The sequence below is a fragment of the Triturus cristatus genome, chromosome 3_2 (genome assembly GCF_964204655.1).
Source record: "Triturus cristatus chromosome 3_2, aTriCri1.1, whole genome shotgun sequence".
NCBI classification, from domain to species: Eukaryota; Metazoa; Chordata; class Amphibia; order Caudata; family Salamandridae; genus Triturus; species Triturus cristatus.
The window spans coordinates 1,003,226,265-1,003,250,425 of record NC_140584.1 but is presented as its reverse complement, the minus strand read 5'-3'; the positions used below and the strand labels follow the sequence as shown (position 1 = coordinate 1,003,250,425).

The 24,161-nt window shown below is 47.6% G+C and overlaps 1 protein-coding gene across 2 annotated transcripts in view; it reads right to left on the bottom strand.

Moving 5' to 3' along the window:
* LOC146858992 (schlafen family member 13-like) overlaps nucleotides 1-24,161 on the bottom strand; it is a 259,943-nt gene that overhangs the window by 202,320 nt on the left and 33,462 nt on the right. The window contains exon 1 of one of the 2 annotated variants that reach the window (XM_085649637.1): nucleotides 23,702-23,805. The exons of the other annotated variant lie outside the window; for it this stretch is intronic. Coding sequence (XP_085505763.1) covers nucleotides 23,702-23,802 — 101 coding nt within the window. The 5' untranslated portion in view covers nucleotides 23,803-23,805. Of the gene's footprint in view, nucleotides 1-23,701; nucleotides 23,806-24,161 lie in introns of those variants that run through there. 2 annotated transcript variants of the gene reach the window in all.

The following is a 24,161-nucleotide window of genomic DNA, read 5'->3' as shown; positions in this document are numbered from 1 at the left end:
CAAAACAAACCTATGATGACAGTTCTGTATAGATTTTAGATAGGGTTGCATGTCATCAGTAAGTAACAAGTATCATTTGATTTTTGTTATCACTGGGTTTAACTAGTTCTGCGGCCAATCTGCATCCATCAAACAGAGATAAGTATGAATTTTTTAATTCCTTCCTAATAAGTTGCTGCAATGATTCAGGGATCTCAAAATATTCAGCGTGTCCTAAATCCAAGCATGTCTGTTAAATAAAATTCTGATAAGGAATTTGAGAGACGAGGACAATTTAAGACAATCATTAAGGATCTTGCGATTTAGTACCGTGTCAACACAAGTCCAAATCTTGTGCCTTAAAAAAATCGTCTGGATTCTAATCATGTCAGTTAAAAAGGGGGCCCTAAATTCGGAATGACAAACAAAGGAGTAGCAACTCTTAGGGACTTAGAGGAGATTCTTTCAAAAGTCATTCTCTACCAGTTGTAGAGGGTTGACGTTGCTCTAACACCAAGCTCCCGCCCTGTACAAAGCTGTGGACACGCACTCGGCTTTGTGAATTATTAACTTTTCATTCAGAGGTCTTTTGCCAATTTTGCTAGCGATATTTAACAGCGCAGAGGAGGCTTTCATAAAATGCAACTTCCTGGAGTTAACAGCCTGTTTCCACAAACTGTGTGCCTCGAACAGTATTCCCAAATAAAAACAAGCATTTGCAATGCAATCAGTCTCGCCTTTGGGACCGGATATGTATTTAGCTATCCAGCACATTACCCTGGGTGCTGAAATATCTACTGTTCTTTAACATGGAGGGAAAGTACGCTCCAAACTGCGTGATACGCCAGGTATGGGAACACATGGAGAGAAATATTGCCTTTCACTGGGAAATGGTATAGTCCAAAGCTCTATTTTTAATATAAAATCAGGGTCTTCGGTGGGCATATCACTGAAAATACAAGATTTGAAAAAAATATTGTCTACGGGAACTCGTGGAAGACAATTTCTATGGACTGGAATCTAGAGAGTGCTAAAGTGATTCTGGTATTTTACTGAACTCTGCTGGTCGTTTTCTATCAAGACAGTTACATTTAGACAGTTAAACAGAAAATAAAGTGCCTAAGCCAGAAGCATAAAAGTCCTAGGCCTGATCTCCAGAGCCCACAAAGTACATACACATATAAGTTAATACTAAAGTATATACAAGAGGTCTCGAATGCTCGACCAAAAAAGTGGACGTAAAACTTAATTCGGCATCTCCAACCTTAAAATCACGGCACTTTATGATTTTCCTCCCACATTTCATTAGAAATGTTTTACCCAAAGCCCAGATCCTGAATGGGATTAAAAAAGCAAGTGAGTAGCAGCTGTAGGGCCAGAGTGGTATGTGACATAAGAATGTATGTGACATAAGAATGGCATTGTCGACATAGAGCAGGGCTGGGATCAGGCGATGCCCAATCTGAGGAAGGTTCCTGCAGTTTTGTGTCAAAACGGTGCCCAAGCTGTTGACATACAGAGTAAACAAAAAAGAAGCAAGGACGCAACCCTGCCTGACCCCTCTCTCTATGCTAAACGTGGATGTAAATTCGCCCCTGAAGCCATGGAGTACCACTGCCCTACTTCCCGAGTACAACTCTCTGAGGAAGGATATTATTGGAGGGTCCACTCCAAGCTCTAGCATAATGGTCCACAATTTATCATGTGAAACACAATCGAACAAGCTAGATAAATCAACAAATGCTAAAAACTATTGACCCTTCTTAATTAGAGGATACTTTCCAATTAACAAATTAAGATTCCCTGTTCAGTCGGCCCCTAACTGCTGCGAAAACCATACTGTAATTCAAAAAATATCTCATTGTTTTCCACCCACTCTTCTAATCTATTCAATAATATTCGTTTTACCTCCTGCGTGATATTGCATTGCCCTGTCTCTCTGATATAGATAGGGACGATCTAGATGGTGACATAACGGTCGATGAGGTGGCGGGGGCTATCCGCGCGTTGAACTCGGGCAAGGCCTCGGGTCCGAACGGCTTGCCGGTCGACCTGTACAAGCTATTTCCGGATAGGGTTGCCCCTCACCTGCGCGCCATGTTCGTGGAGGCGCGGGGGAGTGGGGCCCTCCCGTTGGATCAGCGACTGGCGACGATTGTGGTTATACACAAAGAGGGCAAACCCCGAGATAAGTGCGCCTCATATAGGCCTATCTCACTCCTTAACGCAGAGCCGAAAATTCTGGCTAAAATCCTGGCGGCCCGATTGATTAGGGTACTCGGTGACTTGGTCCATCCGGATCAATCCGGATTCATCCCGCACCGTAACACAGCGTTAAATCTTCGGCGCCTTCATGGTGTAATCGCCAGGGCGGGCACGCTGCGTGAACACGCCATTGTGGCGTCTCTCGATGCCACGATGGCCTTTGACACGGTGGAATGGGCATATTTGTGGGCCGTGTTGACCAAGTTCGGCTTTGGTCACGGTTTTGTGAGCTGGGTGAGGTTGCTGTATGAGGGCCCCCTCGCGAGTGTGGTGGTAAATGGCCGGGCGTCGACTCCGTTTCAGCTTGGGAGGGGTACTCGGCAAGGTTGTCCCCTGTCGCCATTGTTGTTTGCCCTCGCCCTTGAGCCGCTGGCTGCGTGGATACGCTGGCACCCGGATATACGGGGACTTAGATGGTCGCCTGAGCACGAGGACCGTATATCGCTCTATGCTGATGACATCCTGTTGTATCTTGCTTCACCCAAGAAATCACTTATAGTGGTCTGTGACGTACTCACATCTTTCGGTAGGAACTCGGGTCTCGTTATCAACTGGAGTAAATCGTATTTATATGTTCTTAGTGGCAAGGTTCCACCGATCCCTCGAACTTGTTCGATCCAGGTTGCTCAGCAGGGCTTCGTGTATCTGGGGATCTTTATCTCCATGGATTCTGCCGTGCGATATGAGAGGAACCTGCTCCCCCCCCTAGCGCGCCTGAGGCGGGATGTGGAGGGCTGGCGGAGGCTGCCGCTCTCCCTCGTTGGGCGTGCGGCCCTGTTCAAAATGATGTCTCTTCCCCGGTTCCTTTACGCACTGCAGAATACTTTGGATTGGGTACCGGCCAACTACTTTCGGGAGGTCGAAGGCCTCCAACGAGCGTTGCTGTGGGACGGGCGGCCGCGAATAGCTATTGCAAAGTTGACGCTCCCATGGTACGACGGGGGTATTGCGCTTCCAGACATCCGACGGTACTATTGGGCCACCCAGCTGAGTGCGATTAATCATGGGTTTTATGGCCCGGCCCTCAGCCCTGGGTATGCCATGGACAGGTGGTTGCTGCGTGGTGGTAACTATTACAGGGCGTTGTATTCGCGGTCCCTGGACTCATCCCTCACGGGGCCCACTGGTGTGGCGGTGCGTGTGTGGAAGATGGCAACTGACTCGCTGGGCTGGAAGGATAGGCTCACCCTCGCTACCCCGCTGTTGGAATCTGAGAGATTGGGTAGGCTTTGGCACACAAAAGGCTTTGACAAATGGGACTTGATCGGCATCTCCAGGGTCGGAGATGTCCTGATTAAGGGGAGGGTGAAGTCCTTTGAAGAGTTGCAGAAGGAGTATGAGCTGGGGCCATCTGAGTTTTTCCGCTATATCCAGGTGCGTCACGCCCTCCGATCAGTCCTCATAGAGGGTGAGAAGGTGCCTGAGTCCTCTCCTTTGGAGGACCGGGTCCTTGATGGTCATATGCCCGAGAGCACGATCTCGCTCATCTATAAGAAACTGATCAACGTCCGGGCGGATATGCTTCTGGGGTTGAGGGACCAGTGGTCTAGGGATGGCCTCGAGTTGGATGACGAGGATTGGCAGTCTGCTGTTTCCTCTCCTAAGGAGGTTGCGATCCCGTCGCGTCTGAGGCTGGTGCAGCTTAAAATACTGCATCGAGTGTACGTGACGGGGCCAAGGCTGGTTCACATGGGATTCTCGGAGGACGGCCTATGCAGGAGGGGATGTGGTATGGTGGGTACTTTCCTGCATATCATTTGGGAATGTGGTGTCATCACGGAATTCTGGCGGAGAGTCCATGCAGTGATGGGGGAGGTGACGGGCATTGCTATGCAGCCGGAAGCGCGGTGTTGTCTCCTGAATGTCTGGGGGCCCACTGATCACAATGCGGCGCAGACCCAATGGGTGACTCTGGGTAACATGGTCGCTAAGAGAGATATAGCGCGATTGTGGGGATCCGTGGGCCCCCCCACATTGACCGCGTGGAAAGAAAATATGGACTGGAGTATGCTAAGGGAGAAGACGGTATATTGCGCTAGAGGCCGCCCTCGGAAGTGGCACGCCATCTGGGGGCGGTGGAACCAATACAGGGGGGGAATTTGTCTTGCCCCTGATCTGGATCCCCCCGAGGAACAGCTTTCCTCCTATCCTTCTTTCCAGCTCAGTATGGTTAATGGACTTCTTTGGCTTCTGCTGTCCCCCTTCTTCCTCTTTTCACGGTACTGTAAATGGTAGACGATTGGGGTCCTGCCTCCCCTGGGGGGCTATCACCATGGGCATTCAGTGTTCTTGCCTTGCTGGGGGTTGTTGTGTGTTTTGTGTTTATTTAAAAAATGGAATCTTTGCACTCCTCCTTCACTGTACTGTGGACGCGTCTCTGTTCCTCTTTACCGAAGCTGCCGAACCTCCGGGTTGTCGGCTGAATAGCTGTGTCCAGACTTTTGAAAATAAAGGTTTTTAAAAAAAAAATAAAAAAAATAAAAAAATATTCGTTCTGTGATTTTCACTAGGGAACAGAGTAATGAAATAGGGTGATAGTAGGCTGTGTTAGAGCGACCCTCCTTCTTAAAAATAGCGAGTATTTGGGAATCCGACCAAATATTAAAAAAAGAGAGCAACAACACACCCCCAACACCAGGGTCAAAGCTGGGCCCCAAAAGTTATCTTAGCCTTAAAGAGATCGTTGGGAATGCCATCTGGGTCAGGTGCCTTACCACCCTTGCTGACCATAAGGGTTCTATTGATCTCGTCTAGAGAGGAAGACAAACTACCATGGCTACATGGAGGTTCCACTGCATCAGCAGGCACCGGCCCTGGGGATGTCATAGTTTGAATCAAATAGATTTTTAGGAAATGGGCCACTCAGTTGAATTCAGTTATGTCAGCCTCTAATCTTGGGGGACTGTCATCCCTTAGAAAGGAACTGTTGAAAACACGACAATAAGCACAGCAGTCTTTGGTCTTACTTGCTTCCATTAAGGATTCCCAGGCTGCGTTATTTAGCACTATTTTCCTTTCTTTCACTGCTAACCTATAATTGTACTAACACACCTTCACTCCAGGCTGCACCTCATTAATTTATGGATGGCTACTTTAAGTCTCTTATGGGCCTTAGAACATTTGTGGTCATACCACCCTGAGGTATTATTGCTAAACTGACGCATGGGACTAGTTAAGGAATCCTTGATCCCCCTTGAAATGCTGAGGAAAGCTTCCAGAATATTAGCCGCATTGGAAGCGTGGTCTAGACAGATATCAAAAGCCTACCTATGTTCAATGATCAATTTTTCCAAGAAGTCAGCCGGATTAACCTGGAACCAGCGTAATGAGATGCCATTGCATGTGGCTATTTCAATGTGATCTCCTATACACTGATTCCTCGCCTGAATCATCAAACAGCTAAGATTAATCTCTCTGGGGGTGGTGCTCACTCAATGATATAGAGCATTTAGTGAAGTTAGAAATAAATGCATTATGACGATAAGATGACAAAATATAAATCGATAACAATGTTATGACCCCTTCAATTAAATGTACAGTTAAATGGAACTTACGATACTCACAGTTCATTTGCAAAAACAAGATTATGCTTGAACAGCAAATCATTCAGTTTAGCACTATTATAACTATCTACAAAAGATTGGTCTGTGCCATAAATGTCCACCATACCACTGAGGTTTTTAGATAGAAGAGGGCATTAATGAATATGAAAGTCACCACCCCAAAGTATGAAGATGTCCTTCTTTGCATATCGACACATGTTTTCGAGATCTTGATCCAGCTGAGATAGTACAGAGGGTATATCACATAGTGGAGTGTTATTATAAAGGTTTGCCAACACAAAATTAAGATTAGGAGACGTTTCAATAATAATGATTTAACAGTACATAACACTGGTCACATTTTTAATAGCGGAAAAAGACAATTAGTTAGAAATAAAAATGGATAAACCTCCTTTCGATCTCTACCGGCCTGAGAGGGCATGTTCTGTAATGGAATGTTCTGTAATTGTTTATATGAAAGGGCTCAACTGCCCAAGTCTCCTGTAAACATAGAATGTCAACATTGGTTATAAAATAATGCCATTCTGAGTATTACAAGTCGATTAACACTCATAAGCCGCAGGCCTTGGAGCTAGGGTGGGAAAATTAACCAAGCGAGCTGTAGAGGAAAAAAGTAAGAACTTGCAGAGAAGCTCTTGGGGCTAGATAGGTCAAAAGCATCACCAGGAGGATCAACTTTCTAGGTCCTCACAAAGAGTCAGTCTACTCCTTGCACTGCAACTAAAGAAGAAAAATGATTGTGGTTTGAAATCACAGGATGAAATTTGGGTAAGTGGGCGGAAAGTGCCCTGGCATGACATCTTGACCGGATAATAGGAGTCCCAGGGCGGTAGAAAACGCTAACCGGCAATGCTGAGATTTGGCGAGATGGAATAGCTAGAGGTCTGTTCTGCATAGGATGGTGTCAACGAGTCTGGGGGATTTGAAGGACATAACTACACAATCTCCAGGTAATGTTTTAGCACCCCTACCTACCTCTAATTCACCATTCTAATATCATCAAAAGGGCCCCGTTAAGCCAGTTTTCCTAACCACCCAGTGTAGTGCTTTATTTCTCAAGCTTTCCCAAGACTCTGAATCTGTTTGAGCTAAAGTCTGAACATTTGCCAATATCACTACATAAGAAGTTGCTTCCGGAGTTAAATCTAAAACTTTAGATAACCCGCTAGTTGTGGCAAGTCCCAGCTCTATATTTGGTTGCATGAAAGGTGGTATGATCAAATTTACATGAGAAGTCCAAGGGGGTGAAACAGAGCCACTATCTAGGTTTCGTGGTATAAAATGGCTGCCAGCAGAAAGTGATAGGACAGTATGCAGAGATGGACGAGGCAAGGAACTTGCCATTAACAAATCACAATTCGCACTAGGTCTTGTTTTGAGCTTCAAGAAATCTAAACAACTAGTGGTCACTTTTTCCACATGAGATAGCCTTGCAGAAAGAGAGTCTAGCGATGACTTCACTGAGGCTTCCAATCTTGCACTGAGGCAAGAAGAGACTTAAGGTCCTCCGAATTCACCACAGAGGTTTAAACTTTAACCCTCGTTCCAGTTGACTTAGGAGATGTGTCTGCAATCATGGACCCTCTTAGAACACTTCTATCTGGTACTTTTATGGACGGACCTGGTGTATTCGAACGCTTGGGGGGAGGTTGGGGTAAGGAATAAGATGGAGAATCCAAAATAATACAATCAGAATTATCTTGCACACAACCATTAACCACCTTTTTCAAAGCCGTCACAATGATTCCATCAGCACGTCTACGTGCGGTATTTGAGGGTAAATCACTCTGAATGTCAATCGTAACCTGATGACAAGTTATTAGTCTCTCTTCAACATTGTTGATTTCCTTGTCAATTACTCCCATTACGCAGGTTAACAAGTTCGTGGCAGGGGATAAGACAGCAGGTTCCCGATATCAGGGGCCTAAAAGTGTAGAATGTTTGATAGGCAATACAGAGAGCCTTAAACACTATAATCTTTGCCGTAGGAGACCAGGTCCAGGGTTTTCAAGGTAAGAGCAATATGGTTTCCATGCTTGAGGTAAAGGAACAGGCTGACTTTTGTGCTTTGTAAATACTTGGAGAATCCAGCCAGTAACCTATTGCCACAAATGTGAAGAACAGAAGACAGAGCAAGCTCATTAATGGCCTTATGTCTAGAGGTAGAATAGGCATTGGAAGATCTTTCTCAGAAGGTGGTATTCAACTCGGACACAGCTTCACACCAAGAGAAGAAAACAAATCAGGGTTAACTGATGAAGATACTTATGGACAAGGTTTGTATTCGGTGACAAGACAAGATGATGTGGTTTGCCAGTGGAAAGATTAAATTGAATGGGGACCATGAACTTAGATGTGTATTGACAAAAATATTTTTGGTTTTATTGGGATCTAGTTTCAGTTTATTGTTGCACATCCACAAGTCCGTGGAAAGCATTCTTGCTGAAAAGATAGGATTAGGTATTAAGGAAAGCCTGAGGGATTGTACATCGAATAGTTTCTTACCTGTCGGTGTAGTTTTGCAGCTTGAAGATCTTTCTGGATTCACCATGCTGTGCATTATTCCGCGATCTTGTGGTTGGGTCCGGATTCGTAGTCTTTTCTTTGGTTTTTTTTTTTTTTTTGTTTTTTTTTGTAGCCCAGGTGGGCGTCGACGTCCACCATTTGGTGCACCTCCCGTGACGTCGTCGTGCTTCCTGCGGAAGTCCCACCTTTGGGGCGCCATCTTCGGGTTCGTTTTTCCTTTTTTTTTTTTTTTTTTTTAACCCTAGGCGACTGATTAATCCTTCTTGTCCATTTTTCTGTATGTTTTCATTTCTTTGATCTTTTCCATTTTACCCCCTCTTCCTCCAGCCTCATCTTCCTGGCGGAGGTGGGTGGGTTCGCTAGTGAATCCAGAAAGATCTTCAAGCTGCAAAACTACACCGACAGGTAAGAAACTATTCGTTTTGCAGCGTGAATCTTTCTGGATTCACTATGCTGTGCATAGACTTTGTAGCGGTTTTCCTAATTCTGTGGCGGCTGGGTGGTAGATGAGCGTTGGTCTTTGAAAATGTGCTGAAGCACCTTCTGTCCAACCTGTGCTTCCTTGTTCATCTGAATGTCCACGCAGTAGTGTTTTGTGAACGTGTGCACAGATGCCCAAGTTGCCGCGAGGCATATGTCCTGGATGGGCGTGTTCGCCAGGAAGGCCACGGTGGCCCCCTTCTTCCTTGTGGAGTGAGCCTGCGGCCCCTCCGCTAGCTCCTGTCCTGCCTGTTTGTGGCAGAAATGAATAGTGAGGGCAATCCACCTCGCGATGGTGCCCTTAGTCACTGGCCTACCCATGAAGCTAGTAGCAAAGGACACAAACAGCTGTTTCGACTTCCTGAGTTCCTTGGTTCTCTCAATGTAGTGCATCACCGCTCTTCTTGCGTCGAGGGTGTGCAGGGCTTTTTCTGCGTTTGAAGTCGGGTTTTGGAAGAAACTTGGTATCTGAATACTCTGATTCATGTGGAACGCCGACACCACCTTGGGCATGAAGTGTGGGTCCGTTCTCAGGACTATTCTATCCTTGTGAATCTGAATGTAGGGTTCCTGCAGCGTTAGTGCTTGAAGCTCGCTCACCCTGCGTAGTGCGGTTATGGTCACCAGAAAGGCCGTTTTCATGGTCAGCATCTGCAGTGTGGCCTTGTGAATGGGTTCAAACGGTGCCTTCATGAGCTCCGTCAGGACCACATTCAGATTCCATGCCGGCGGCGGCAACCTTTTCGGGGGGGCCATCCTTTTGGCTCCTTCCATGAATCTCCTCACCACCTGCGAGCTGAAGAAACTTCCACCCTTTTCACCTCTGGTGTAGGCCACGATTGCCGCTAGGTGTACCCTTAGTGAGCTCGAGCAGAGGTTACTCTTTAGAAGGTGTGTGAGGTACCTCAGTACTGTTGAGTCTCTTGTCATTCTGTTTTGCAGGCCCTTTTTCCGGCACCACACAGTGAACCTCTTCCATTTTGCGCTGTAGCATTTTCGTGTAGTTGGTTTCCTCGCCTCCCGTAGCACTCGCATCGTGCTTGGAGGTAATCTTAGGTGTGCGAACTCTAGGTCTTCAGGAGCCATGCCGCCCGGTTGAGGGTCTCTGGCTCTGGGTGCAGGACCTCTCCGTTTTGCATTGAGAGCAGGTCCTTCCTCCTCTCGAACCTGTATGGGTTGCCTTGTGCCATTTCTTGAATTTGTGAGAACCATGTCTGCCTCGCCCACTGCGGAGCCACTAGGATCAGAGTCATGTTGCTGGTTCTGCACTTGTCGAGCACTCTGTGCAACAGGGGTATCGGTGGAAAGGCGTAGGCAAATGTCCTCGACCAGCTTATCCATAGGGCATTTCCCTTGGATTGCTGATCTGGTTGCCTGGACGCGAAGCTTTGGCATTTTGCATTGTGGCGTGTTGCAAATAGGTCTATTGTGGGAGTCCCCCTATCTCGGGAAGAGTTTCTCCGTTTCCTGGGCATTGAGCTCCCACTCATGCGATGCTGAGGTCTGCCTGCTTAGCCAGTCTGCCTCCACATTGTCCTTCCCCGGTAGGTGAATTGCCAGTAGATCTATCCTGAGAGGTATGGCCCATCTCCAAATCTCCTGAGCTAGGGATGAGAGTGGGAACGACTGTGTCCCCCCTTGTTTGTTGATGTAGAACATTGCCGTGGTGTTGTCTGTTTGGACCAACACCCTCTGGTTGAACAGGTGTCTCTGGAATGCCTTCAGGGCTGGCAGGATTGTTTTCAACTCGAGGTAGTTGATATGGCGGACCGCATCTGCTGGAGCCCATAGACCCCTCACTCTGAGGTTGTCCATGTGCGCTCCCCATCCCCTCTGCGATGCGTCCGTGGTAATGGTCACTGTTGGGATTGGTGGTGTCAGGCTTCTCCCTGTTGTTATGTTGTCTCTGTTCCACCAAGTTATCTCCTCCTGCACTGCGTGCGTAACAACCACTAGATCCTCCCAACTTCCGTTTGCTTGTGACCATTGCTGTTGTAGCCATTCCTGGAATGGTCTCATGTGGAGGCGTACATTCGGCACCAGCTGGATACAGGACGCCGTCATCCCCATCGTCTTGCTCACAGCCCTCACTGTCAGAGCTCGCCCCTTCTGGTAGAGCTTCGTCTCCTTCAGTAGAGCATCTGTCCTCCTGTCGCTGGGCACTACTGTACTGTTGCGGGAGTTGATCTTTGCCCCCAGGAAAATCTTCACCTGTTCCGGTTCCAGCGATGATTTTCCCCAGTGGATCGAGAATCCCAGATTCGTGAGGGTGTCTGTTACGCGTTTTGCGTGCCTCTCGCACTTTTCGCGTGAGTTTGCCTTGACCAGCCAGTCGTCCAAGTAGGGGTAGACATGTATTCCCTGCCTTCGTAGGTGTGCCGCTCCCGCCGACAGGCATTTTGTAAAGACCCTTGGTGCTGATTTTAATCCGAAGGCCAGGGTTGTGAACTGGTAGTGTTCCTGTGGGATGTGAAGGTAGGCATCCTTGAGGTCCACGGTGACCATGAAGTCCCCTTCTCTTATCTGTGGCAGAACCTCCTGCAGTGAAGTCATTTTGAACCTTTGCGTTCTGATGAACTTGTTTAGGTAACGGAGGTCCAGTATGGGCCTGAGGTCTCCGTCTACCTTCGGAACCACGAAGTAGTTTGAGTAGACCCCTTTGTTGCGTTCTCTGAACGGCACTGTCTCTATGGCTCCCTTTTGTAGGAGTTTCCGCGTTTCTTCTCTGAGTATTGCCAGTTCTTGGGCCGATCTCAGTCTTCCCTTCGGTTTCCTGTTTAGCGGTCTTTTCTCCTAATCTACGCAGTATCCGTACTGCACGATGTTCCGTATCCACTTGTCTGTGGTTATACGCCGCCACTCCTGAAGGTAGAACCTCAGTCTTCCGCCTACAGGTGTTGTATGCTCGTAGGCTCTTGAATCTTCTCTTCCCCCTGATGACACTTTTTTGCGCCTCACCCTTGGGGTCCTGACGAGGGTAGGCGTCCTCTTGCGTGCTGAGTCACTTCGACGAGGGCTGTTCGCCCCCTCTCCTCCTTTGGCCACGTCCGTTCCCTCTCCCGCGAAAGGACTGGCCCCGAGTTTGATATTGCCAGTTTTGCTTCTGCTGACCTTGTCCGTGACCTTCACCCTGCTGACCTTGTTGGAACGCCTGGTGCGACGTCCCCTGCTGGCTTCCTCCCCTACCGTAGGGTCTCCTCGAGGAATTTCCTCGCCTCATTCCCCTCAGCTGTAGGGCCCCCATGGACCTCGCCGTCTCGTTTTCTTTTTTCAGCTGGGTGAGCTTCTCGTCCACTGTTGCTCCGAACAGTGTCTCTCCGTTGAAGGGGGTGCCAAGGATGTTGTTCTGCACTTCCTGTTTGAATCCCGAGATTCTTAGCCATGCATGCCTCCTCTCTGTGACCCCTATGGCCATGAGTCTTGCTGAAGTCTCTGCCCCATCCAACGCCGTCTTTATACAGGAGTTGGCGATGTTCTTGCCTTCGTCTATCAGGTGAGAGGCTCTCTGGCGGTATTCTTCGGGGAGGTGCTTTACTAGCTCCCCCATCTCATCCCAGTGCTGGTATTGGTGTCTATTGAGGAGTGCATTCGAATTCGCCATGCGCCAGTGCATTGCGGCGTTCCTCTCGACCTTTCTTCCTGTGAGGTCAATCCTCCTGCTCTCCTTATCCGGAGGTGGGCCCGAAGTTGCTGGTACATTGGCCCTTCTCCTGGCCGTGGAGGCTATGATGGAGTCCGCGGTCACGCTACCCTTGATGTAAGGGGGGTCCAGGGAGGAGTGCTTATATTTCTTCTCTGTCCTGGGCGTGATCGACCGGTAGGTCGCAGGTTCCTTGAAGGCTTCTCTCCCCTGATTCATCACGCTTTGTAGCATGGGGAGGAACTGGCTCCTTGTCTGGATGGGGAGCAGTGTCTCGACGAGAAAATCGGCTTTCGGTTTCTCCTCGTCGAGTTTGACGCCGAAGGCCATTGCTGCGCTCCTGACCACCATATTGTAGACCCCGATGTCGTCGGGTGGCGAAGGCCTCGAAGGGTACGTGTCCACGGGCTCCTCCGGGTTTTCGGTGTCGAGATCGTGCCATTCGACGTCGTTGCTGGTAGATGCCGCCGATTCGTAGAACGACCGTTGGTCTTCTTCCTCGGCTTCTCCCTCATAATAGGGCTCTTCTTCCTCTTCGAGATCCCTTGTCAGCCCTTCGGCGTCGAACTCGTCTTCGACCTCACCGACGTCCGCCGATGAAACCGTTGGAATCTTGAATTCCTTCATCCTGGCGTCGAACTCCTTCTTCCTTTGAAGGATGTTCTCCATTTCGGCCTCGAGCCGCCTCTTCTTTTTCTCCATCTCGGAGATGCTTTCGGCGTCGACCGCGGGTCTTTTCGATGAAACTTGCGTCGACGTCGCACGTTCTTTCTGCGTCGATCGGCCCGTTTCATGGGATGTTTTCGACGACCCTTGCCTTTCGGCGTCTTTCGGCACCAGGGAGTCCTTTTCTAAGGATCCGCTCGGCCTCTTGTCCGTGGTTCCCCCTTTGGACGTCGAAGTTTTCGGCGCCGGGGCTCCCTTCGTGGACTTTGACTCAGTTTTTCTCGAGTCACCCTCGTGTTGTCGAGGTACTTTCTGTTTTGCGCTCGACGATTCTCTTACCTCGTCTTCTTTTTTCTTGTCGGTCTCTACGACCGTGAAGTTTTCGGCTGTCTCGGCGACGTTGTCCTCGTCGTCCGTGGAGAGGCCCAGATCGTAGAGCGTCGGGGGCTTCCCCTTGCCATCCATGTTGGCGCGAAGGCTGAGCAGGCGTTGCAGTCGATACTCTGGTGATCGACCGGTAGGCAGAGGTTGCAGACCGGATGCTGGTCTTTCTGCGCGAACTTGTGGTGGCAGTTTGGGCAGAACTTGAATGGCGTCTTGTCCATTGCGCTCAGGGTCTCTGAGCGTGCATTCTCCAAGGCCGTCGAAGAAAAAGGGCGCTGGTCCTCTTTTCTTCGCGCTCCTGATGAAATCTTTTCCTTTCCTGATATCTTCTAGTGATTCTATCGACGAAACTCGCTTTTCTTCCTTCTTCCTCCGAGTGTAATTCTGGAGCTTCCCGATGACGATCCAGACCCAACGGCGGAAAAAAGAATCTGAAGATGGCGCCCCAAAGGTGGGACTTCCGCAGGAAGCACGACGACGTCACGGGAGGTGCACCAAATGGTGGACGTCGACGCCCACCTGGGCTACAAAAAAAAAAAAAAACAAAGAAAAGACTACGAATCCGGACCCAACCACAAGATCGCGGAATAATGCACAGCATAGTGAATCCAGAAAGATTCACGCTGCAAAATTTAGGATAATGTATATCCTTTACACCTGTAGTGGTGAAACTACATTTTCTGATCAGTAGAATCACAGTGGACGTGTGTAGATATTAAACAAATTCCAGAGAGGGCAGGCAGAGACTTGTACACCTCCACACGTTTCTTGACAAAAGAAGTATTGATACAGGGAGTGGCAGAAGATTATCAAGGCTGATAATCAGTCTTTCAATAAGGATTTAATTAATATGCACCACAACGTGTAACACCTATCTTGGACAGGCATTAATAAATTGAATAATTCACTGTACTGAAGGACTAAATACTGTAAAACAATAGAAAGACTCCTGATGAACAAATAGCCCACTGCCATACACAGTCCATGTATAGCTGTAATCACAGATTACCTTCTTTTCCTTTGTCATAGTGCCATAATAATTGTTCCTGTTTTCCCTTGTTGTCTCCCTCTCTCCCCTCTTTTGGTTATTGCTATGGAAACCCTGCTCTGTCAGTGGTGGTAGTTTTCTTCTGTCCCCCATGCCTCTCTACTCTCATCTGTCCCATGTGAATTCTCTACTGCCTCTTCCTCCTCATCATCACCATATTGCTGCATTGGTAGACAAGGACTGACTACACTAGCTGCATAGACTGAGCATGTCCCTTCCTGCACAGAGCAGCTGTAATGTTGTGCCATGTGCAGTTTTCTCTCCCAATTATCGCCTCACCTGCACCCTCTGCGATCACTTTATCTGCTGTCATCTGGTTGCCTTTGTACCTGCTACCTAACTTCTGATACCCGGGTTGCAATCCAGGCTGTTTATTTCCAGTCTTGAAGGCTCTGGATATGTATGGCTTCACCCAGACATAAGTAGCATGAGGATGAATATTCTTAGTACCCTCTCCGCCGGTACTCTTTAGATTATCTTCTCTTCTTTTCTCACTCTCTAGGTATTATCCTTCATGTTCTTCCACTAGATCCCTTTATTCTGCCCAACTCTGTGTTTACCCACTCTATTTTCATTCTTTCCCCAGCTCTCTGTACTCAGGTCACAATTCTGAGGCAAAGCATTGTCTGAAGGTGCAGGTACACATATTTCACCAAAAGAAATCGCAACTTATAGCACGGAATGCACCTAGTAGAAGTGTACTTTCAAAATTTAACCCTGGCATTTCAACATCCTAAATCATTTTCACTCAACAGGTAACCTCTTGGACATCCAGGATTTAGCCAATGAATTAGAAGATGTCTCAAAGTCAAGAGTCCACAGTTCACAGGAGTGAGATGTGAGGGGTTCTGGATCACAAACCCTGGCACAAAACTCTGTTAAACTTAATGGAAGCATTGAGAAGGGGCAAACGTAAGAATGTTGTAGCGTCCTGTCAGCCCAAGTACTCACCAATAACCATGTCACACAGAGAGAGTAGTTGTACACATCTATATTCCGCTGCATGTAAGTCAGAACTCAGCATTCTAAGCCTGCCTTCAACCCATCTCTCCAACACTTACCTCACAGGCGTATGGTGGACAGTGTGGAACCAGAACAGTTGTATCGTTCTTTAATTACAAGACACTACATCTCCTGCTTTGTTAAATAAAAAGTTACAACCTTTCAAAAAGAGATATATAAATATCCAAATAACTACATGAATAAATACATAGGTACAAAGCAATTATAATTCTTCACTTAAGTGTTGTGGTTCCTGAATCATTCGTCCTGATCAAGTCACTAGAAACCAGGAACTGGCAGTCGAAGTGTCAGTGATCTGCACAGGTGAGGTGGAATCATTGGTAGACACAGAGTTATCAACAGTCTGTCGGCACACAGTCTCCACATTGACATCGATGTTTGGTGAGCGATGGGCCACATGTTGAAAATGAGAGGGATCTCTTGTAAGGGACTTCTCAGGACATTTGGGCAGTCACCATGTGTCCTTTGGTGTTAATGATAGTAAAGGGTTCATCCTCAAAAGGATTTTATTTTTCTGTGTTGTCTGACAAGCATTTGATTTGCTCTTGTAAAAGTGATATCTCTTGCATGACGTCATAGGTCAGCACATATTTTCAACGTATGTTTGAGGCCAAAGTCTGTAGTGTGAATATCTTACGCATTCTTGGACCTGAGGTTGGTCCATTGGGGCAGCTTGGTCGTAATGGCTCTTCCAAACATGATTGTTGCAGGGCTTTCCCAAGTCGTTGAGTGAGGGGGTCGAACGGGAAGCTCAAAGAGTTGTGTTCAAAACAGCTTTGAGGTTGAGCTTCACAAATGCAGCACGCTGAAGTTTTCTTTGGCGTACTCATAAACCGTTCTACCAGACCATTGGCCTGGGGCCCAAAAAGAGTGCTTTTTTATGCTTTAGATTGAGGCGATTTAGAAAGTCTTTAAATTCTCGACTATTGAAAGGTGGGCTAATATTGTAAACTCTCGCACGCGAGAGACTTATTGTAATGCAAATGCTTTTTTTGCAGCATCTGCTCCTTTCATAAATTCTCTGGCTTGCCTACGTACAATAAGGAGTTCCACATCTTGGGTGCACACCCTAGAAAGAAGCAGACACTAAAGGGTCTTTTCTTGAAATGTAACCTCTCTACGTTATTAGTTTATTTTACTTTTAACCATGTGTGTCAGACTCGTGTGTAATGTCCTGTCTACCTACCAAAGCTATCTACAATCTTCATAATACCCCAACTTGTATGTGCTTTCACTGCACCTGTTTGGTTTCACTTATGGAAACACTTCCACCCATGGCAGCAAACCTCCTGTACACTTTACATCTCAGCCTAAGAAGTGCTGGTACTGACAGGTCAGTCTTCCAAGATAGTTTTACTTGTGAAACATGTTCTTTTGTAGCGAACCTGCACCACTGGGGTGTTAGGACACATTATCTGGAACTTATCTGAAGTACAATACAATAGGAATAGCAAAGAGGAGCAGAGTTTAAGAAGAAACATGGTTATGCTGCAGCAATAAAAGCCAACATAGGAATTGAGTGAACAGTTGGTAGCAAATACAGTAGGGGAGAAACGAGTCGGTTTTACTCCAGGTGGAGGTGGTACAGATGGAATTTGACCAGGATGGGTTTAGAGCTTATCTCCAGAGGATGAAAGCTGAACGCTGGGGTCGCCACTGCAAATGAGGCGTGTTTCTGAGCCCGAGAAGTTCTGATGAAAGAAACTTCTCGTGTTGGGTAGTTTTGACTCTTAGGGCCTCTTAATCCACCCAAGATGGTGCTGGTCGATTATCAAATCGAGGATTGCCTGAGATATGCAGCTTCATTCGTGAACTCATCAGGCACGTTTTGAGCTTACATTTGAGGCTCATCTGGTGGAGCAGGAGAATGTTGCAACAAAGCATCCGCTGTACCAAAGTACACGGGTTTATCTGTGGCCTTGTGCTTGTCAGCTAATTACACGTAGTTCGTAGTGCCTCCATTTGGTGTTTGGCTCTTGCCTTTGCCCAGCTAGCCACGCTTATAGTAGCCAGATGCCCGCCCCTTCTTTCTTGTAGGTCATGCCTACTGCCCCCACACTCCCCCTCTTTTTGTGCAGCTAACTGCATTTTTATCCCCTACTTCTAGAATGCCTTGCTTTGAGCTCACTGGTGCCAGTTGTTAATGCAAATTTGATGGTTTTATTCTGCACACAAGCAAGTAAACTGAACAGTCAATAGATACATGTGTAAGATTAATCTGCGGCTATTGTATTTTCATGTGAATATGCGCGTGTCCACATATAAGCGAGCATGTTAACAGGACAGTATGGATAACACCCTGCTGTTCAATGCCAGTCTCTGCCCCGAGCCCAGCACCCATCCCTGCAGCACTCTGCTGCCTTGCCCTCCAGCTGCCTGGTCCGAGCAGGGAAGAGCTTGTCTCCTTCTGCCAATCCCTCCTGCAGGACACAGCTGTCTACACCACCTGCAGTCCTCGCCAGCGCCCAGCTCGTAAACACTTGCCCCTGCTGAGTTCGGCTGCGCACTCGGTTGTGGGGTTGGTGGTTACAAAAATAAACTGTAAAAGTGGCCATCCTGGGGGCCCATGCGCACTTCAAGGTCAGCGGTCTCCAGCTGCCAGAGGGATCCCTGGAGTGCAAGGATTGTTTATACTTATTCAAATAATTATGAAGTGTCGCATTCTCGGTTTTTTGGTATGAAAGCATATTTGTGAGCCGCTTCGTTATTCATATTGCGCCAAGGAGAAATTTGCCCTTACTGGCGATCGCCAGTTTTCGACTTTGGAACAAAAGTATCAACTTCACAATTAAAGACGGGGTGTGGGGGTGGCTGGCAGTGCTAAAACTACAAATACACGTCAGTTTTTACCAGACAAATGGCTCAGAAAATGATTATTAAAGTTAAAAAAAGAAATTAAACAGCGCGGTGTCCCTGAAGCGGGCGAACGCAAACTGAAGTCTGGAAGCCGAAATGAAAATGTATGTCTTAGGTACAAAAACTGTAATTGATCCAGCCATGAACAGAACAACATCTTTTTTTTAAATCTCCATGTTGTCTCTTAATTTCTACTTCACTGAAGGCTGGCATCCGCTGGCCGCTTAGTCCTTCTCAAACAGTGGGCGGACGATTACCCATGAAAGAAATGTGGCCTCAGTAAATACCTGCCTTACATTTTACAAACCAAGAGAGGTGTGCAAGCCTCACTTCCATTAGTGCTGTTTGGAGAGTGTTCTTCCCCGAGAAAATAAAAACAAGCTGGTACCGTGACAGCGCGGGGCAGGAGCTCTGCGTACGCGTGCACAACTCCTGTCCTCTGCACACGTGGACGTCCTGTCCCAACAACAATAGATCTCGCCATGGTGAGCAGCGCATGCGCTGCGTCGCTAGGCAAGACCTAACAAGAGCAATGATCAAACACTAAAGTACATGTATGGAACCAAGAAACTTTCAAACGTATGCACAATAATGTTAAGCAAAGAAAGGAAAAATATAATTCAACATTATTCAAAACTTCTTGTAATACACAATCGTCCTTTAGTGCTCTCTTCCACCCTTCTTCAAATAAAGTACCTTTCAAGACTACACCAACATAACTGGTTGCATATACCATCATCAGATCATAGATACTTTCAAATTGGTCAGGAGCATCGATCAAAGGTAATCTATACCGACAATCCGCCGCAAACCTTTTCACACCAGGAACATACTATATATTGTATTGGAACTCCTGTAATCTGTATTGATTTTTGGCAATTCGGGGTTATGCCCTACCTCCTCCCCTGGTGGTAAACAAGTCCACTAGTGGCTTATGGTCTGTTCTGAGAATACATTTGTTCCCCCATACAAAGGTTTTGAAATATTATGCGCCCCCACCAGAAACCCATTGCTTCCTTCTCTATAGTGGAATAGGTGGACGTGGCACCCTGTAAAGCTCTAGAAACAAACACTACATGTATATTGCACCTTTTTCTCCTTCTATGCATTAAAACAGCACCTAGACCTTGATTACTGGCATCAGTAGGGATAATACACAGGTCATTGGTATTGATTTTTTTTTACTTGTGCAATCTTTTTTATTACATTTCGTTCTACACAGCATTACATAGTCACATGGTATGTAAACATCTGTGTACCACTTTCTTTCTACAAAAGCTTGCATCTTATAATCATAAACAGAAGAAAACAAGGCAAACTTCCCCCCAACGTTAAGTACAGTGCTCTTACAAACCCCCAATGAGCGTCCTCCAAGGCCATTTGATAGCTGTATATTTTCCCAGTTAGCCCTAGCATCAGATCCATGTCGAGTGGTTCTCATCCAGTTACGCTTCTAAACAAATTATTGTCCATGCGCCATCAGCAGGTACATGTCAGAGTGCGCTGAGCTATACATCTTGTGTATCTTTTTCCTGTGAGATTTCACCCCCCTCAACGTCAGCTCCATTCTTCCCAACTTCTCGGGACGTATTAACCATGAGGGCTTCCCATTCTGTCAAATCCTCCTCCAGCCCATCGTCTCTATGGACTCTTTTCATATACACCTCCTCCGCCTGAGCCCATTCTATCACTTCTTTATGCCATAGTTCTATAGATGGTTTTCTTGGGCTCATCCATCCGATGGCCACTCTCCGCTTTGCCAAAACCAATGCCAACTGAGATACTTCCAACGCATCTTACCCCCCTGGTTTCTTAACAATACCCAGCAGGCACACCTGTGCGGGGGCTACTTGGATCAGTCCAGGTATCTTCCTCATTTGTTCTTCTACCATCCGTCAATATTGCAGTACTGAATGGCATTCTATGCCATATGAAGAAACGGTGTACCATCCACACCACATCTGGGACACACTGCTCCACTCCCCACATATATCCTGCTATGTTTGTTCAGTTTTCGGTACGTACGGTGCAAGTAGTTGAAATGGGTCAGTCTAAAAGGGTGTTGCAAGACACTTTTCGAACTAGTCCATATGTCGCACTCCAAACTGCGTCCTCTAAGGGGGCCCCTAAATCATCCTCCCACACATGCCTAGAAGGGCTCTCCCTCTGCCCCGATCTTCCTGTAGTGTCTTGTATAGGAAGGTAACCATGTGCCTCATAGCGCCTGCTGTTAACACTAATTGTAGGGTAGCAGTTTCCCTCGGGGTGTTCGGAAAGTCTGTCCATATTTTCCTTGCCGTGAGCATTATTTTTGCGTGTTGGAGGAACTGACCCCGTCCCACAACAAATGCCTCGTGTGCTTCCTCAAATGTCAGGCATGTGCCCCCCGGATATAAAGCTCCCAGTGTGACGCAGTCGCCCTCCCTCCAGCGTGCCACTGTCATATCTTGGCGAACGGAGGCGGCGTCCAAACATCTAAATCTCTAGCAAAGGGTGATTTTTTAAGTACCCTCTTTATGACTCGTTCCCATATCCCCGCCGTTTGGTGTATAAGGTATGGGGTTCCTGTAGGGACTCTCCTACCAAGCATGAGTAGCTCCATCAAGGAGAGCATACCATCCATGCATGCCTCTCAGCAGTCTCTAATCCACGTTATCTTTCCCTGTCACCAACTGTGCCATGAATTGCAACTTGGAGGCATTGTAATACAGCTCTAGGCCCGGAAGGCCCAGTCCTCCGTCCCTGGGGTCACGTTTAAGCTGTGAAAGTCCAACCCTGCTCCTCCTTGCCGCCCACACCAGCAATGTCAAGAGACTGTCTAATTTTCGAAATAGGCTGCAGGGAAGCGTGTACAATACATTCTGGACGACATACAGACACCTCAGTAGGAATACCATCTTAGCAAGGGCCACCCTCCCCATAGCAGAAAGCGGCAACGCATTCCAGACCTGGTCAAGCTCGTCAACAATGGACTCATTCTGAGGTGTTCTTGATCCTCCAAGCTATGGCCAACTACAATACCCAGATATCTAAAGGACGACACCTCCCAGCGCAGACCCACTTGTAGCAATTGGGTCACAAACCTCCCCCCCCCAAAACTCACAAGGGGAACAGCAGCGTTTTGCGTTTAGTCACATGAAGCTCGGCGATTCCCCTAAACCGCTCCAGACGTTGCAAGAGCTGGGAACCGTTTCCGCCAGCTGCCTCAGGTAAAATATCACGTCATCGACATACAGAGAGATCAGGTGTGTCCTCTCTCCCACTCTCACTCCATCATCTTGCATTCCTTCCTAAGTGAGGCTGCTAGGGGTTCTATTGAAAGTGCAAACAATAGCAGAGAAAGCGGGCAGCCCTGCCTCATAACCCTCCGAACCTCCCAATCCTCTTACATGATGCCTCCGCTATGTACCTGTACCCTTGAGGAGGTATACAGTACCCTGACCCAGTGGCAACATTTTGGCCCAAGCCTGTGTGGTGCAGTATCTGCTGTAGATAGTTTCATTCGACCGTGTCAAATGCTTTTGTGATATCTACTGATAGGAGAGCCAGCTCTTCTGGCCTGTCTTTCACCACATGCATAACATGTGCCAGCCAGCACAAGTTAAGGGCCTTGCTCCATCCCGGAATAATCTGCACTGGTCCTCATGCACTAATGCCCCCACAGCTGCTGTCAGCCTACCTGCTAGTATCTTGCATAGCACCTTAAAATCCACGTTTAGCATGGTAAGTGGACCGTCGCATCACTGCTGGGTTTAGGCACCATACAGATCACCTCACCCCCTAACAATTTGAGGAATCACTCCCTTCTGCCCGGCTTCAGTATACACCTCCAACAGCAGTCCAGCCAGCTGCTCCATGTTTGTCTGATAAAACTCTACAGGGTATCCATCGCTCCCAGGTGTCTTTCCCCTGTTTAGGCCTCTTTAATTTCCTCAAGGTAATGTCAGCTTCAATATCTTCTCTAGCCAGTGCAGCCAAACAGGGAAGCCCCGCTCCCTCCAAATACTCCATTATTTCAGTCCCTATCAGCTCCGTGCCCCCTATGTATACCTCTTGGAGATGATCTCTAAGCGTGTCATTAATAAGTCTCTGGGTAGTGGCTATTGTTCCATCCTGTCTACGTAGCATTACAATGGTGTCTCTGACCGCCTCTTGCTGGAGTAGCCATGCCAGCATTTAGCTAGGTATATCCCACTCTCTATGCAGCCTCTGCCAATACTCCCTCCTTTTAAATTTCTCTAATCTGTCCCACGTGTGTTCTAACTGTCTCCTAAGGCACAGCGCTGCACCCTCTCCTTCCTGACTAGACCCTCCCTGCCTCTGAACCTCTGTGAGTTCCAATGTCAGATCTTTCAGTTCAGACTGCAGCTGTTATCGAACACCACAGGTCTTGCTCATGCATTGCCCTCTCACAACAGCCTTAAGCACTTTCCATTCCATGTCCTGACTGGTAGCTGTGCCCCAGATTCTGTTTATGTAACCAGTGATTTTGGGAGCCAACTCCTGTCGAAAAGGTGCATCCGTCAAGATATTTGTTTGTAACCGCCAATATCTGTACGCCTGCTCTGCCTGCATCCCCCCCACACTCCAGTAACAACAGAGAGTGGTCCGAAAAATACCTGCCCATATAACCCACTTTATGTATCTCCGCCTGTATGTATGCAGTGCCCAGTGCTCTATCCAGCCTACTATAGGTGTCCTTAGTTGCCGAATAACATGAATATTCCTTGTGCCTCGGGTAACATTCCCTCCATCCAGCCCAAATATTGCATGGCATCATTGAGTGTACCCACCATGCCTGGCTTGGTCATGGCGCGCAGAGGTGATCGGTCCCTATTAGCGTCCAGCACGCAGTTAGAACCACCAACCAAAAGCAGTCTATCTATCATGTTATCAGTGATCAGAGTTTGCAAGCGGGGGAAAAATTACCTGTCATCAACATTAGGCGCATATATATTAGTATAGTCAAATCAGTACCATCCCACACCACCTGCATTAGAACATACCTGCCCTGTGGTTCCGCCTCTGAATAAACCAGACGGAATAGAGTCCCAGGTGCCCCCCATATCGCCACCCCCGCCCCCCGGGCGTAGGAGGAAAATGTGGAAATATATAGCTGTCCCCTCAATGTTCTCTTTAAATTCAGGGCTTCGTCCTCTAGAGGTGCGTTTTCTGCAAGCAGGCTATACTCACCCCCATGCGTCTCAAATAGGAGTATATTCTGTACCTCTTTACTTAGGTGCACAAGCCTCTAACATTCCATGAAATTACCTTAAAGCGTTGTGCCATAATGATGCATTAGACATCCTATTTCCTTTGCCATGCGGTGTGCCCTCCCGGCATGGAGTACACTGCACCTGTCTGGCTCCCATTGCTCCGGCCCGTTCTGCCCAACGTGATATGCACCACACTGCAGAAAGGAAACAAGAGGCATCAAATAACCCACCCACCACATCCCACCCTGGACAATCACACTTGAAGAACAAGAACGTTGATGATTGCCCACCTACCTGGGCACCAAGTACCCATGGCACCCCATTCCCTCTCAGTTAACTTACACAACAACCAACGTCAAACTAAGTTCCTCCTCATTGTGCAGAGGCAATAGATTCAGCTGGCACCCCCACGCTTAACATGGCTCGGGTACCTCAGCTGCCCTACCCATATCTCCGGCAAGTTCTCAGCGATGTTTGCCACTTCAGTTACCTTTAACCAACAATTGTCGTATTAC